The sequence below is a fragment of the Lampris incognitus genome, chromosome 11 (genome assembly GCF_029633865.1).
Source record: "Lampris incognitus isolate fLamInc1 chromosome 11, fLamInc1.hap2, whole genome shotgun sequence".
NCBI lineage: Eukaryota > Metazoa > Chordata > Actinopteri > Lampriformes > Lampridae > Lampris > Lampris incognitus.
In genome coordinates this window covers 34,356,875-34,371,663 of record NC_079221.1, presented here as the reverse complement: position 1 = coordinate 34,371,663, position 14,789 = coordinate 34,356,875, and the positions used below count along the sequence as shown (strand labels likewise).

Sequence of the window (14,789 nt, the reverse complement as noted above, 5' to 3'; positions counted from 1 at the left end):
AAGGTTTTCGGTAGGTCTGGAATTGATTTCGTTGTTGTATTTGTGTGCAGAGTGCTTTCTTAGATTTGTGTTTTAGCAACAGGAACACAAAAAAAAACAAACAACAACAAACAAACAAACAAAAACGATATTTGCACAATGAAAGCTCGAATTGCAGAGTCGATTCAGTACTATCACTTACCGGTCTCTCCTTTAGGACACTGTGCTGAACGAGGACCATGGACTCCGACACAAGCCGCCTATCCAGCAGACCGTCCTCCCCCGAGGTGGATGATATATTCATTTCGGCCATGAAGAAGTCCGTGCACGGCTTCTCCGGCGCCGTGTCGTCCACGCAGAGCGACTCCCCGCCGGAGATCCCGGCGGACCTGCGCAGCCTGTCCAGCAACGACGACGACACGCTGTCCCTCAAGATGCTCTCCAAGAAGGACCGCAAGCTGCTGTCGGAGAGCGAGCTGCAGTCCATCCGGCTCAAGATCAACAGCCGCGAACGGAAACGCATGCACGACCTCAACGTGGCCATGGACGGCCTCCGGGAGGTCATGCCTTACGCGCACGGACCGTCGGTGCGGAAGCTGTCCAAAATCGCCACGCTCCTGCTGGCGCGAAACTACATACTGATGCTGAGCAACTCGCTGGAGGAGATGAAGCGGCTGGTGAGTGAGATCTACGGCAGCAGCGGCCACCACGCCGGCTTCCACTCGGCGCCCTGCGGGGGCATGGCGCACACCGGTCCGCTGCCGGGCCACCCGGCCGTCTCCCACGCCTCGCATCCGGCGGCGGTGCACCACCCGCTCCTCCCGCCGGCGGTGTCCAGCGCTTCGCTGTCGGCACCCGGCGGGATCTCCGCCGTCGCCTCGGTCAGACCCCACCACGGACTCCTCAAAGCGCCCTCCGCCGGCGCCGGGCCCCTGCCTGGCGGCTTCCAGCACTGGGGCGTCGGCGGCGCCGGGATGCCGTGTCCGTGCAGCATGTGCCAAGTTGCGCCCCCGCACGTGCCCGGCATGAGCGCCGTCAGCATGCCGCGGCTGACGGGCGACTCCAAATGACTCCGACTCTGACGGAAAAAACCAAGCCCCGCAAACACAACTAAACACACACACATACACACACACACACACACACACACAAGGAAAAGGAAAATGAACTTGTGGGGTTGTTACATACGCTGCTGTGTAACCCCACCCCTACCATAATGTGTGTTTTTTTTCTTTTATTATTTATCTGTTGCTGAAAAAGTTGCATCCACGGGAGCCATTTTGGGGCTTTACCTCCTTTAGCTTCCGTTTGGCACTAACTTAACGTTTTTATCTGCTGGTAACAGACGTGTTATTATTTCTTCTTCTTTTCTTCTCATAAGGCAAAATGAAAATGAAGGCGTTGATGGAAGCCACGGGCGACCGCCTGTGTTGTAGGGTTGTGTTAGTTTGTCTTCACGTGCTCTGAGCCAAAAGCGCCCACAGCTGATGTGTGTGTGTGTTTTTTCTTTTTTAATCCCAACTTGAAACAAGCCACAAATGTAGAGTTGTAAATATGTAGATGGATGATTCTGTTTATATAGTACGAGATATTTTATAATATTACTCTTGTTAAGGGTTTGGGATGACCCCCCCCCTCCCCGTCCTGCCTTGCTGTCATGTTGCACCTGCTTTAAATCTGCCAAGTCTTCTTCAGTGTTTCTTCCTCTTGCTCTGCACCATCCACATGTGCGTGCACATGTTGGTCTCTCCTCTTTTGGTTTTGTTTTGTGTTTTTTTTTTTTTTTCTTACCAAGCATGCCATTCACTGCCCGACGCAAAGAATGACCACTTCTTTATTTTTTATAAAAAAAAAAGAAAAAAAATTGCTAAATGATATTTATTTACTTATTTTGGATGGGGATTTCAGAGGATTCTGTGATTATGTTTGGGATTTGAAATGTAAAATAAAAACCGTTTGATTGAGAAACGTGTGTTACGCCTTTTCCCTTTTTCAGCGCCAGTTGAACGTTCCCGCCAGGCCCGCCAGGCCCGCGCGCACCTCTGGCGGGCCGCCGGAAACAGGCCGCTCAGGACCCACATCTGGGTAAAAAAACAGGCTCCAAATCAAACTTTTTCTTTTCTTTAGCTTTTATAAATCAGAGTTAAATATCTCATCTGACGTGCCCGCAAAAAAACAAAACAAAACAAAAAACCCCAAAAGTTTTCCAAGAGTGATAAACCTTCTCCAGATGGCATGTTTTGTTATTGTTCCGGTGAGCAGCACAGCGTTACGCGTCTATCGACGTCATTTAAAAACTAGGATTTTACAGCAGTGACGTCACGGGATTGCTTCTCGCAGACGGATGAAGGCCTCGTTGGTTTTCCTTTATTTAAGGGGCACACAGCGCTGGTCAAAAGGGGCCCTCCCCAGCTATATGCTTTCACTATGAATTGGAAACGCAGTCACACATAAGCGTCACCGTCCAGCCTGTGTACATGTCATATGGGACAGCACCACACATCCACACTACAGCGCTGCAGGCTGTTCACATCCGACGTATCAAACACACAAACACAATCCAGCCCAGTAAAATCAACATGCTGGCTAAATTAGATAAGTAGGGTTGAGCGTGATCCCGGTCGAAACGTCATATTTCTCCATACAGAGTTACTGGGTAGGCTACATACCCCCCCCCCCATGCACCACCCGGCCAGGCCGTGCTTGTGCTTCACCTGGACATCCACACCGCAACAAAACATGTACATGCAACTTTCAGCCTCCTTCAGAGGTCACTTTTGCTGTTTGGCACCGAACTTGGTTTTGTGCGCACACACACACACACACACACACACACACACACACACACACACACACACACACACACACACACACACCTTTGCTGTCACCATGAGGGTTGTATGAATTATTTAGGCACGGATCCAATTGGACCTTCATTCTGGATTTTTTTCTTCTTCTTCTTTTGCACTTCGACGAGCTGAAAGAAAAAAAAAGAAAAGAAAGGAGGCTGATATTATGCGAATCTTTGGGTATTAATATTATTTAGTCTGCATGACAGGAGGGCACTTACAAACGCGGCGAAAAAAATGTATTTGGATTCTTGAGCTATGCTCAATATGCGGACAAACAATCCCCGAGACATACGAGTAAGCTGTGTTTGCAGAAATAAGCAAGAATAAATGAATATAGCCCGGTATACATTATGGAAAGGCAGCAGCTGCATGGCAGATTGTGCATGCTGTTGCAATGTTTCCGAAAGGCTTTGGAAGCTGGAACGATATGGACTAAAAAGTGACTTCTGAATATTCATGCACGCATTTGTTTATTCGTCTCTTTATAACAATTGCATTATTCAAATGACGCAAATGAGAATATGCAAAAAGTCCTTCAAGGTCTGTAGGACGTTTCAGGGTAAGAGAGGCAGAAGAAGGAGGACAAGTTGGAACAGGAAAAAACTTTGCGGCGTGTCAGTTCGACAGAGCTCAGTAATGCCATTCACTTAATTTACATTCATTCATGTCGTTTTCTCAAATCCACCGTCTCTCTAGCTCTATCTATCTATCTATCTATCTATCTATCTATCTATCTATCTATCTATCTATCTATCTATCTATCTATCTATCTATCTATCTATCTATCTATCTATCTATCTATCTATCTATCTATCTATCTATCTATCTATCTATCTATCTATCTATCTATATCTATCTATCTATCTTTAACATGCACTAACACACACGAATGCACGCGCGCGCGCGCACGCACACACACATATATAGCCAAGATGTCGCGGGGGGGGGTATGCTCCATCTGGGTGAGCTTTTGTTTTATTTTGTATACATTAAGGGAGGAATCCTTGATCCTAATACAGTGAAAGCATAACCCCTCCAAGGTAAAGTTTTTTAGGGAGTTGTTCCTTATCTGATGGGAGGGTCTCAGGACAGGATGTTGTGTTGCTGCTGTAAAGCCCACTGAGGCAAATTTGCAATGTGTGATATTGGGCTATACGAATGAAATTGACTTGACATGAGAGACATTTTCAGCCCAGTGTGTCAAATTACCCATTTGTTCACACGAGGATGCATAACAGTTAATCGTTTGTTTGAAATGTATAGGTAGAAATACAATACTCTTCAAAACATGTTGAAAATCATTTCAAAAATGACTTTTTGCAAGGTGGAAACCCTGGAAAACAGTCTGATGCGCTGGTGTTTTCTTATCACGTCACAAAATAATACCACAATAATTGCCCCTCAGATAGAAAAAAAACCCTTTTAACCCGCGGTGGGTATATGGGCAAAGTAGGTCCGTCTTTGTGTTAACAGAGAAATTGAAAGTTAGGAAATTCACATTCATTACACCAAGAAGTAATGTGAATCTCGGAGTATAAACTCAGCATCTCAGACATGGGGTGTATTTGGTTCATGTTCATATGAGCAAACGAGGAAGTCAGACTTAAAACTGTCTTTTTCAAACATTGCTCAAAACTTCAACACGAACAGCAACTACATTTCACAAATTTGGCAAGTGAGGTTTGGCCAAAGGGGTAAATGGCAGCAACCTCACACAAGAGAAAGTTTTTTTCTTAAACAAGTTATACTGTTTGTTTTCAAAATGTCCTTCCGTCTAAGTTTTCATTTAACAATTAGCAATTTTGTGTCCAGTAATCATAACTCATCTAGAAAGAAAGGCAGCGCTTGTTTTCACGAGCATCTCCATCCTGAGTGATGTGCTCCGTCTCTAATTTCAAATCACAAAACCAATTAGATGTATTATTCTTTTGTAGTGTTTCCCCCTTTAGTAAGTCTTGTGTGGTTCTGATGGAGTCCTTTAGATGTCTAACTATACTTTGTACCTTGGCTGTCCGTTAAATGGGTGGATCATCTAAAACAGTGGTTCTCAACCTTTTTGGGGTCCTGGACCCCCTGCGTATTTTTGATCTACCCTGAGGACCCCTCCACCTGATCTTGGGGGAGGGGGGTTGCAATTTGTAGAAACAGTAGAAACTGCATTTTAAATTGCATTATAGCGTTTATTCACTCTTTGGGGCAAAAATAAGAGCTTTCAGTTGTAACTTAGATATAGTTAACAAAACAGAATTCTTATGCAGTAACTTTCAGATATGTCTAACAACAGAATTTTTATGCAGTAACTTTTAACAATGCAAACGGGAGCGAGACCTCTTATTAAAATACAGTAAATTACACTTGTGAAACAGATGTAATTAGAGAAAAAAGTCCTGTTACCCTTTATAGTTTAGGTAGATAAAGGTCTCAGTCACATTTGAGTAAAATAATCCTATTTCTATAAATGTCATAGGATCTTTTTTTTAAAGATATTTTATTTTCACGGACCCCTTGCAATTACACCACGGACCACTAGGGGTCCGCGGACCCCCGGTTGAGAAACACTTATCTAAAGTGTATCGGAGAACACGTCAACCTTCTGCAGAGGAAGTACGTATATACCCATGATTATTCCTACTCTTATCATGGATCCATCACAGCTAGATAACTTCAAACCACAAGAAGCTGCTTTTAATCTAGAATGTTAAATTGAATTAACTCGAGAAATTAATCTGACGAATGTTAAATGCAGGTAGAGTTAGTGCTGCTGGACTCCAGCACAGCCCTTGACCCGTTGTTCACATCGGCGTCACGTGTTGCTTGTCAGACAGAGAATTTTCAGACTCCATTAATGACAAAAACTCACAAACATCTGGATTTTGTCTCTGGTGGGGAAAGGTTATAATATAATTAATTCCCGCGACTAATGACTCTGCAGCACTTACCGGCTCCCGCTCCTACCGGCAGCGATTGAAACCCGACCCCCGGAAGACGCGCTAATTTTCGTCGTTTTCGGGCGCGATGCTGTGACTCCGTGCGAGCACCGCGCGGACCTCGTTCTAAATTAGCTGGCAGCGAGTTTAAGAGACTGGATAAGTAACAGATATATGAAAGAAGTGCACACTGGTCTACACTGGTCTACATGGTCCTTTCTACTGACCCCCCCACCCCCACCCAACATACCGTAAACATGACACCCGGACACACAAGCTAATTTTCTCCCTTTTTACAACGTGTTCTTGACGTCAAGGCACACTTTCCTTTTCTTTTTTTAATTGACAAATTCAAAAAACATACAACAACGCGTAAAAGAAACATAAGCCATATAACATAACACAATATTTCCATTTCGGGAGGCATACTCGTCAACTGGCAATGGGAATGGCGGGTTTTCCCGCGTTTAAAAACTGCGCATATACGCGCTAATTTTGGTGGAAAAGTGTATAGCCCTGTCTGTGGTGCGCTTTAGGTTGAGTTCTTCAGCTGATACTAATTTCTTTATATAATCTAAGTTTTTGTTAATTGGTACATCAACTCCTTACACCGCTGTAGCAGTCAGTCCGGTAAGTATAAATATAGTAATGCTGCAATGCCAAATAGCGCCACAGGGTGGCTCCTCCTTTTGTTTTGTTATGACGCAATAGTAGAGCCGTTCTCAGTGCTGCTTCAAACGACGTCCACAAGAATGAACTCTCGCCGTAACAAGTTGGTGCAGGTTATGATTTTTATGTTTTACTGGTCATGTATGATCGGTGAACTCTCTCTCCTCTGTCCTGATACTCCTGGACCTGTCAGCTGCGTTCGACACAGTGAACCACCAGATCCTCCTCTCCACCCTCGAGGGGCTGGGTGTCACAGGCTCTGCACTCTCAATTTTTGCATCCTACCTGATGGGTTGCTCCTACCAGGTGACATGGAGGGGATCTGTGTCAGAGCCTCGCAGACTGACTACAGGCATTCCACAAGGTTCGGTTCTGGGTCCTCTCCTGTTCTCCCTGTACACGACATCCCTGGGTTCTGTTATTCGCTCGCATGACTTCTCTTACCATTGTTATGCCGATGACACCCAGCTGATCTTGTCCTTCCCTCCCCCTGACACACAAGTAGAGACACACATTGCTGTGTGCTTGACTGGCATCTCGGAGTGGATGGTGACACACCACCTGAAGCTCAATCTGGACAAGACAGACCTGATGTTCCTCCCGGGGAAAGGTTGCCTGTACCGAGACCTGGCCATCACCATTGACAACACCGTGGTGCCGTCAACTCTGACTGCGAGGAATCTGGGTGTGATCCTGGATGATCAACTGTCGTTTGCTGCAACCATTGCATTGGTTGCTTGCTCCTGCAGATTTCTCCTCTATAACATCAGGACGATTCGCCCATTCCTCACCGACGAGATGGCACAGGTGCTCATCCAGGCTCTGGTCATCTCTCGGCTGGACGACAATTCCCTCCTTGCTGGCACCCCGGCGTTGGCCATCTGACCTCTGGAGCTTGTTCAGAAAGCTGCAGCTTGTCTGGTGTTCAACGCCCTAAATTCTCCCACACAACTCCCCTTCTCATGTCCCTACACTGGCTCCCAGTAGCTGCTCGCATCCAGTTTAAGTCTCTGGTGCTAGCTTACAGGGCAGTGAAAGGAACAGCTCCTTCCTATCTCCAGGCCATGGTCAAGCCCTACACCCCCGCCCAACAACTTCGCTCTGCTGCCTCGGGGTGCCTGGTTGCCCCGTCACTCAGAGGCCCCTGCTGCTGATCGACCCGGTCGCGGCTCTTTTCTGTCCTGGCCCCACAGTGGTGGAATGAACTCCCCACTGATGTCAGGACAGCGGAGTTGCTGCCCATCTTTTGGCGCAGGTTGAAAACTCACCTCTTCAAGAACTACTACCCTGTTACTTGCTCTTAGCACTTACTGTATTCACTCATTTAAAAAATAATTAAAAAAAAAAATCTTTCTTGCGCTTTTACTTTAACATTGATTTTGCTCTTAGATGCTTGTTTAGAGAGAAGATGCACTTATGACCTCTGATGACTGGTAGTTCTCCTGATTTCCTACGTTAAATGCACTTATTATAAGTCACTTTGGATAAAAGCATCGGCTAAATGACTGTAAGATAATGTAATGTGAATATAGTGCCGTGGAGAACTGGCATTGCATATATGATAGAACAGAGCAGCAGTGTGGAAATCCCCATCTCGTCGTCTGTCGACTCAGAGCTAATCAGTTATCCTGGGCCTCTTGCTAACTAGCCACATGCTGCTAGCTCTCTCCACCTACAGCAGACCAGTGTTACAAGCAGCAGCAGCATGTGTCACCATTAGTTCAACCGAAACACCTCAGTGTTTTTGCAATATATAACACGAATGCCTCGCAGATGTGAAATACTGTTTACGAGTTACCTTTCATTAATTATTCAACCCAAAGAACAAAATCCTCTTGAGGCATATAATTAGCAGGTACCTTGACAGGATGAAATGTTTATCGTCTCAAAAATACAGATATAACGACACGTTTCAATATGTTAACTCTGCCGTCTATTTAACAGGCACACTGCTTTCTCTCTCCGTCTGTCTTGTGGAGCCATTGCACAGATCTGGATGTTTGGAATAAAGCGGCCATATCATGGAAGGTGAGACGCATGCCACCAAGTCATAACAGACCCTGTTAGTTTTGAAGGAGATTAAATGGTACCATCACCTTTGAGGCTTGGTTAGCTGTGTCCACTGGCTGTATGTCAGATCTTTTTACACTCAATAAACTGAAGTTGAGATTTCAGGTCAATGATGAACGATGGCTATTTCAAACGTGTTAAACATTAAACAGGGTCAGACTACTAGCATAGCCACTTAATATTAACTGTCTTAATGGTTTATATTCACTGGCTGTGTTACCTAAATAATTATGATCAGTAGGTGGACCCATACGCAGACACATACAATGGAATTAAGTGATGTTTAAGGGGAATGAGAATGGCAGGACAGATGGACCAGGAAGTGAGTGTTGCTGGCGGAGGATAAGCAGGCAGGCAGGGGAACCGGAGAGTAGTGATCCTAGAAACACAGTAAATACAGGCACCACAAACAACATGAGGAATAACTCTGCATCTACAATGGCCGAGACTGAGAGACTCACAGTGGTTGAAACAACAATCTGGTGATGAGTGGATGGAGAATCGGAGTAGCTGTACAGTTGAGTTGATGAGATGATGGGAGGCAGGGGTGCAAGTTGGGCGGGTTAGGTGAATGAGCCGTGAATCAGGAGAGAGCCAGAGAAGGAAGCCATGCCCACACACACACACACACACACACACACACACACACACACACACACACACACACACACACACACACACACACACACACACACACACACACACACACACACACAGGAATACAGGAGACACCGGGAAAAAGGGACACACATGGAAACACAAGGGAAATAACTGGAGACAGGGCAACATGCAAGGAATCCGATCCCTACCCTTAGTTTAGGAAAAAGTGTTTTGGTCAAAAGAAACAGGGTTATTCCTGGTAAACCAGCATTGATATCTACATGAATGAATGAAGATCAAGACCATGGCAATCAACATCAGAATCAATTTCCATTCATGTAGTACATGAATCTGTCCTGGTATTGGTGATTCTCACAACAAACAGGTAGTGCAGGTAGATGGTAATTTGAAGTAACAGCTGACAGCGTGCCATCGATCTGCACCATCTGTCTGCAGTCCAACATTAACCCTTGACTTAGCTTTCGGCTGCAGTTGTGTGTCACTTTGACTATTAAAAAAAAAACCAAAATGTTACGATGGCGCTAAAAGACACAAGCTGTAACATCTTGTGTGTTCTTTTAAAACATCTGTTTTATCCCCCGTCATTGGCGCATCCAGCTCATTCAAGCCCCATTTGCTCTTTGCAAAATGCAATTACCTCAGCAGTTAACAGGGATTACGAGGTATCACATTTCAAAATTAATTAGACACCCCCCCCCCCCATAAATCCATCTCATCAGTTCACACTTTAACAAGCTGGCTTTCCCGCTTAATTGTAACTCAGACAGACCGCAGCCAATTACAAGCATGCATATAAAAGTACATGCAGTCCTGTTTATACAACATAATTCACGTTCAGATCCTTCTGCCAACACCTAGTCTGCATCCTGTTTTATCAATAGAGGGTTATGCAAGACACAAACAGCAGTCAGGGCTGGTACAATTCAACGACTATATTGGCAGATTGCTTTCTTAAACAGTACCCCAATGTCCTCATCCAGTCAGATAAATAATAGATAACGCAGTATTTAGCTTTGAATCTTTTGAGTCGAGACATTTTACGAGACAGTTCTGTGTAGATCCCAAGGCCTGGCTAAAGAAAGAAATCAGACACTAATGATAGGATTTATGCATTAAAAAAAACCACTGTTTACACAAAGTGTTAATGAGAACCTGATAAAGTAACGTCTCGCCCGGTCTCACTAAGACGCTGCAACCAATAGACGTTCGGCCTCAGAATCCCTCTGACGGGATTTGACTGAATACCTCCTCATCCAGCGCGAGGCACCACAGCGACTGATCCATTGATCCTAAACTCCCGGCCTGAGACTGCGACAGTTTGAATATTCATAACTTCAACTAGAGAGGGGGCGTCCGTCTTACACCAACTTACACTGGACTTAAGCCCTCCCAAAACACTGCACAGATGTACACCCTTTCAGCCTCATGCCTCATGTTTTGTTAGCTGAAGGGATTATGCTTTAAAGGATTGTTTAGACGCATCAAAGGTGGTGGGGCAACAGAAGAGAGGCAGAAGCCGAGACAGAGGGATGGAGGGAGAACTGAAAAAAAAAGAAAAGAGACAGGGAACGTAAACAAACAGAGGAGCTGCATCAGTTGCAGCCACAGACAAAAAGCTCTAGGTCTCGGCTGTTTTATGGGGATAGAAGAAAGCTCCGAGGCGTCGCCGGACAGCGATTATGAGAAGATAGAGGAGGTCATTAGGGGGAAGCTTCAGAGATCACCCCTTCTTCCCATGGGGCTAATGTTTATTCCAGCACAGCCTCATCTGCTCACTTCTAGCTGGCTGAATACACAGTGTTGGACCTCAATACACACACACACACACACACACACACACACACACACACACACACACACACACACACGCACGCACACACACACACATGCACATGCACACACACTATTTATATGAGTTAGAGGCAATAGAGTTGAGAAGTTGAGAGGAGGGTTTTGCTCTGTCTTGGAGAGCCGTGCGTGGGCGGCTGCCAACCACCACACGCTTTGAATGCTCCAGTTTGCTGCAGATAAAGTGATTTTGGCCTTTGGTAGAAACAGTTATTGAGACCAAGTGTATGTTATGTGGAGCTTATCTAGTATCTTCCACTACGGAATTAAATCAGGACAAGGTGTGTGTGTGTGTGTGTGTGTGTGTGTGTGTGTGTGTGTGTGTGTGTGTGTGTGTGTGTGTGTGTGTGTGTGTGTGTGTGTGTGTGTGTGCACGCGCCACAGTGAGCCAGATTGCATGGGTGCATGTGTGTGCAGAAGTCTATGAAGAGTGGCAGATGAACTCCCAGATAAGGTGGATCAATGTGTTTACGAAAGACCCGGAGGGACAAAGACGGAAACAAGAGAGCGGGACAGAGAGAGAGAGAGAGAGAGAGAGCGAGAGAGAGAGAGAGAGAGAGGGGGGGGGGGGGGGGGGAGAGAGTAAAGGAGAGTCCGAGAAAGAAAGCAAGAGAGAGTGCAAAGAATCTCCTTTGAGTGTGTTTTTGTGGCTGAAGAATTGTCCCCAGCGGCTTTGAAAAGGGGGGATAATCCTGTCAAGTAAGCGGACCTTTGGATATTCATGACTGGCCGAGCGGCTCTGCGTAATGAAAGAGGACACAGTCAGGATGGGATTAAACATCAAAGTGCGTCCATAGCGCACAGGGCTGGAACATGAATCAACCGGCGCACAGACACAGAGGTCTCCGAGGGGTGTGCTGGGGGCCAGTGGTGGCCAGTTGGGGGCCAGTCGGGTGGTAGGCAGAAAGAGATGGGGGCCAATTCAGTCCTGAGGGCCTCTTAAATGCTTTTCGGGGGGGGGGGCGAGGCGGAGCGTGCACCTGCCCCCCCACCTCAGCACACCCATATATAAACATGCAATTAATGACTATTTATTATTTGTGGTAAGTAAGAACACGTCTATTTTGAGTAATCTGCCATTAACGGACTAACAGGCACTATTGCTCATAATCCAAGTCTAGTTTAGTCCGTCCGGGAGGACAGGATGATCGTTTTCTTTTATTACAACTGCTTAAGGTATCGCAGCAAAAAACCAAACAAGACAGGGAATAAAAGGTGCGGCCTTAGACACAAGAAGCCTCTCAGTCTCTCTCTCTAGCGCTTATTCTTCCTCATCCATCCATCCACCCATCCATTATCTGAACCGCTTATCCTGCTCTCAGGGTCGCGGGGAGGCTGGAGCCTATCCAGGCAGTCATTGGGCGGCAGGCGGGGAGACACGCTGGACAGGCCGCCAGGCCATCACAGGGCCCAACCCAAATTAGCTGACAAAATAGTATTCTCTAAAAGACAAGCTTTGACATTTTCTGTTTGAATGAGGGGGACACGAAGTTCACCGAACAAACAACTACACGAAATAAAGGACCAAATTCTTTCTTTCTTTTATTCTTCCTCTTTCTCACAGGCTGGTGCAAAGCTCGTGTTTAAGTTTAGACGCCAAATGTGACTTCTGATGTGAGCAATCCACGAGCTAAGCCTCTTTCTACAGTCATGTAAGTATCCGCGTGTGTGTGTGTGTGTGTGTGTGTTTGAGGGCAAAAGATGAGTGAGAGTGAAAAGGAGGGAGAATCGTGAGAGAAAGAAAAAAAAAGCTTCAGAGAGCGTCTGTGTCACCATGAGTGTGTGTGTGTGTGTGTGTGTGTGTAGACTGTAAGATACCATGTGGGATTGTGTCCCATATGGTTTGGTGACCATGTCACATGCACGTCTGTCACCTCTCAGTGGCCTTGCCAACTCTGGAGTCTGACTGTTGGTGGCAGCTGGGACATTTGGACAAAGAGACAACAATATGACAAGAGGAAGGTAAGCCAAAGCTCAGCTGGAGAAAGACACGTCGTAGCACAGTGATGTAATAACACGCTAGACTGCGATATTCATTATTATCACGAATGAATCTGCACAACAAAAGGAGGAAAGAAAACGTCCCTTTTGTTTCTTGTCAGAAATTAATTTCTGAAAACTCTGGGTCATACCTCTTCTCCCAAGAAAAGATAAATAAATCAGCTTACAGCTATCATGTTGCCCTGCAACATATGTCCCCTCTCTGAATTGCTTGCGCTCAGCCCTATAATTGATCTAATTTGCAATACACTGCGTAATAAATCAAATTAACTCCGCACTCAAAATGGCTGTCATTAGCGGCCGCACAAAAATGAATGCTTAGGAGAAAGTTCGTCCCATATGTGCAACAATTTCTACCTCGTGACCACATTTGAAATATCAGCCATACCGGTTAAACCTGACATTAAATAATATCATAGCAGTGGTACCATTAGTGCTATAATGGCCTTTAAAGTGCCCCTGCGGGGGGCTGGTCAGAGCCTTGGACAAAGCATCTGGGAGAAACCTGCCACAGGTTGGTAGGAGTGCAGGAAGAATAGAAAGGGAGAGTGGTGGCTATTACAGCCCGCAGCCTGCTCACTCTGGTCTTAGAGGGGATTATCTGTGGAGGGAGAGGCTGTGAGGAGTGGCACGCAGTGGGAGGTCAATGATCTGGCCTCCTGGGGAGGGGAGGCAGGGAGGCATGCATAGAAGACGAGAAGAGAGAGAGAGAGAGAGGTCGGTCATCTCTAAGGAGTTTGGTGCAGAGTGGCGGTGGCGGCGGTGGTGGTGGCGGGAGGGGTAGGGAGGAGGTTGCATTGGCAGATGTGGGAGTCGGGCTATTGCACAAGCTTCACATCGTCTCCTGAAAGAAGCACCATGCGTCCACGACTACCTCTACCATACACACACACACACACACACACACACACACACACACACACACACACACACACACACACACACACGTAGATACAAAGAGTTTAGACATGAATAAAAATGAGAAAACTTACAGACTCTCTCTCTCTTTGTCTCACACAAACACACACACACACACACACACACACACACACACACACACACACACACACACACACACTAGATGACAGGCAGACAGAGTGCTTCTGCTGTGAGAAGATGGATGAGAGGGTGATGATGTGTGTGTCTCTGTCTCTAGTGAGGCCATGCTGGTCGGGGCTGCCTCGCTCATCCTTGTTTCGCCATCCATCTCCACTTGCTGGAAACTTTCCAGACTCCACTTTGTGAGAACTGTCTCTGCAGCAGCCGCCAGGTTCAAGACATGGCTCATGTGCGTGGTGAGGAGTAAGTGGACGCGTAAACCTTTGTAATACCTGAGACCTCTAAAAACCACTGTCAAGATCTGAAAAGTTCATAAAGAAAATACGGAAGTCTAACGAGGCGTCGCCCCCCGACGATCGGCTCGTAGGCGTCGCGTTTCTGATCTCTTTTGCTGGCGCAACATTCCGGGGGCCACCCCCGTGTCCTCCCTACGCCACTCCATTATCCACCGTCAAATTTCTGGGGTGTGCATCCTCATCCATCATACCATCAGCCCTTCACTCTAACACTGACTTCTGTCCCGCTGCACCGCCCTCCTCTATCCAGATGGGGATAACCTCCGAGATCCCCACCCTTGGCCTTGTGCTGTGAATGTGAACCAGAGGAAACATTGCGCCCGACCCCCCCCCCCCCGACACACACACACACACACAACATTGGCCCCCTAGCCTTTAATCGGGCCTGACCCTGGCATAGGTTTGCTCGGTGAGAACAAGTTCTGTGTTTTCCCCCCAGACCAGGGGTTCTCCGGGTTTGTTTAGTG

The 14,789-nt window shown here is 46.5% G+C and overlaps 1 protein-coding gene across 1 annotated transcript; it reads left to right on the top strand.

Annotated features, from left to right (window-relative positions):
- The first annotated feature begins 215 nt into the window (after positions 1–215).
- On the top strand, positions 216–1,049 carry olig2 (oligodendrocyte lineage transcription factor 2). The gene has a single exon (XM_056290117.1). The coding sequence runs from the start codon at positions 219–221 to the stop codon at positions 1,047–1,049; it is 831 nt and encodes a 276-aa protein (XP_056146092.1). The 5' UTR covers positions 216–218.
- The last annotated feature ends 13,740 nt before the right edge of the window (positions 1,050–14,789 follow it).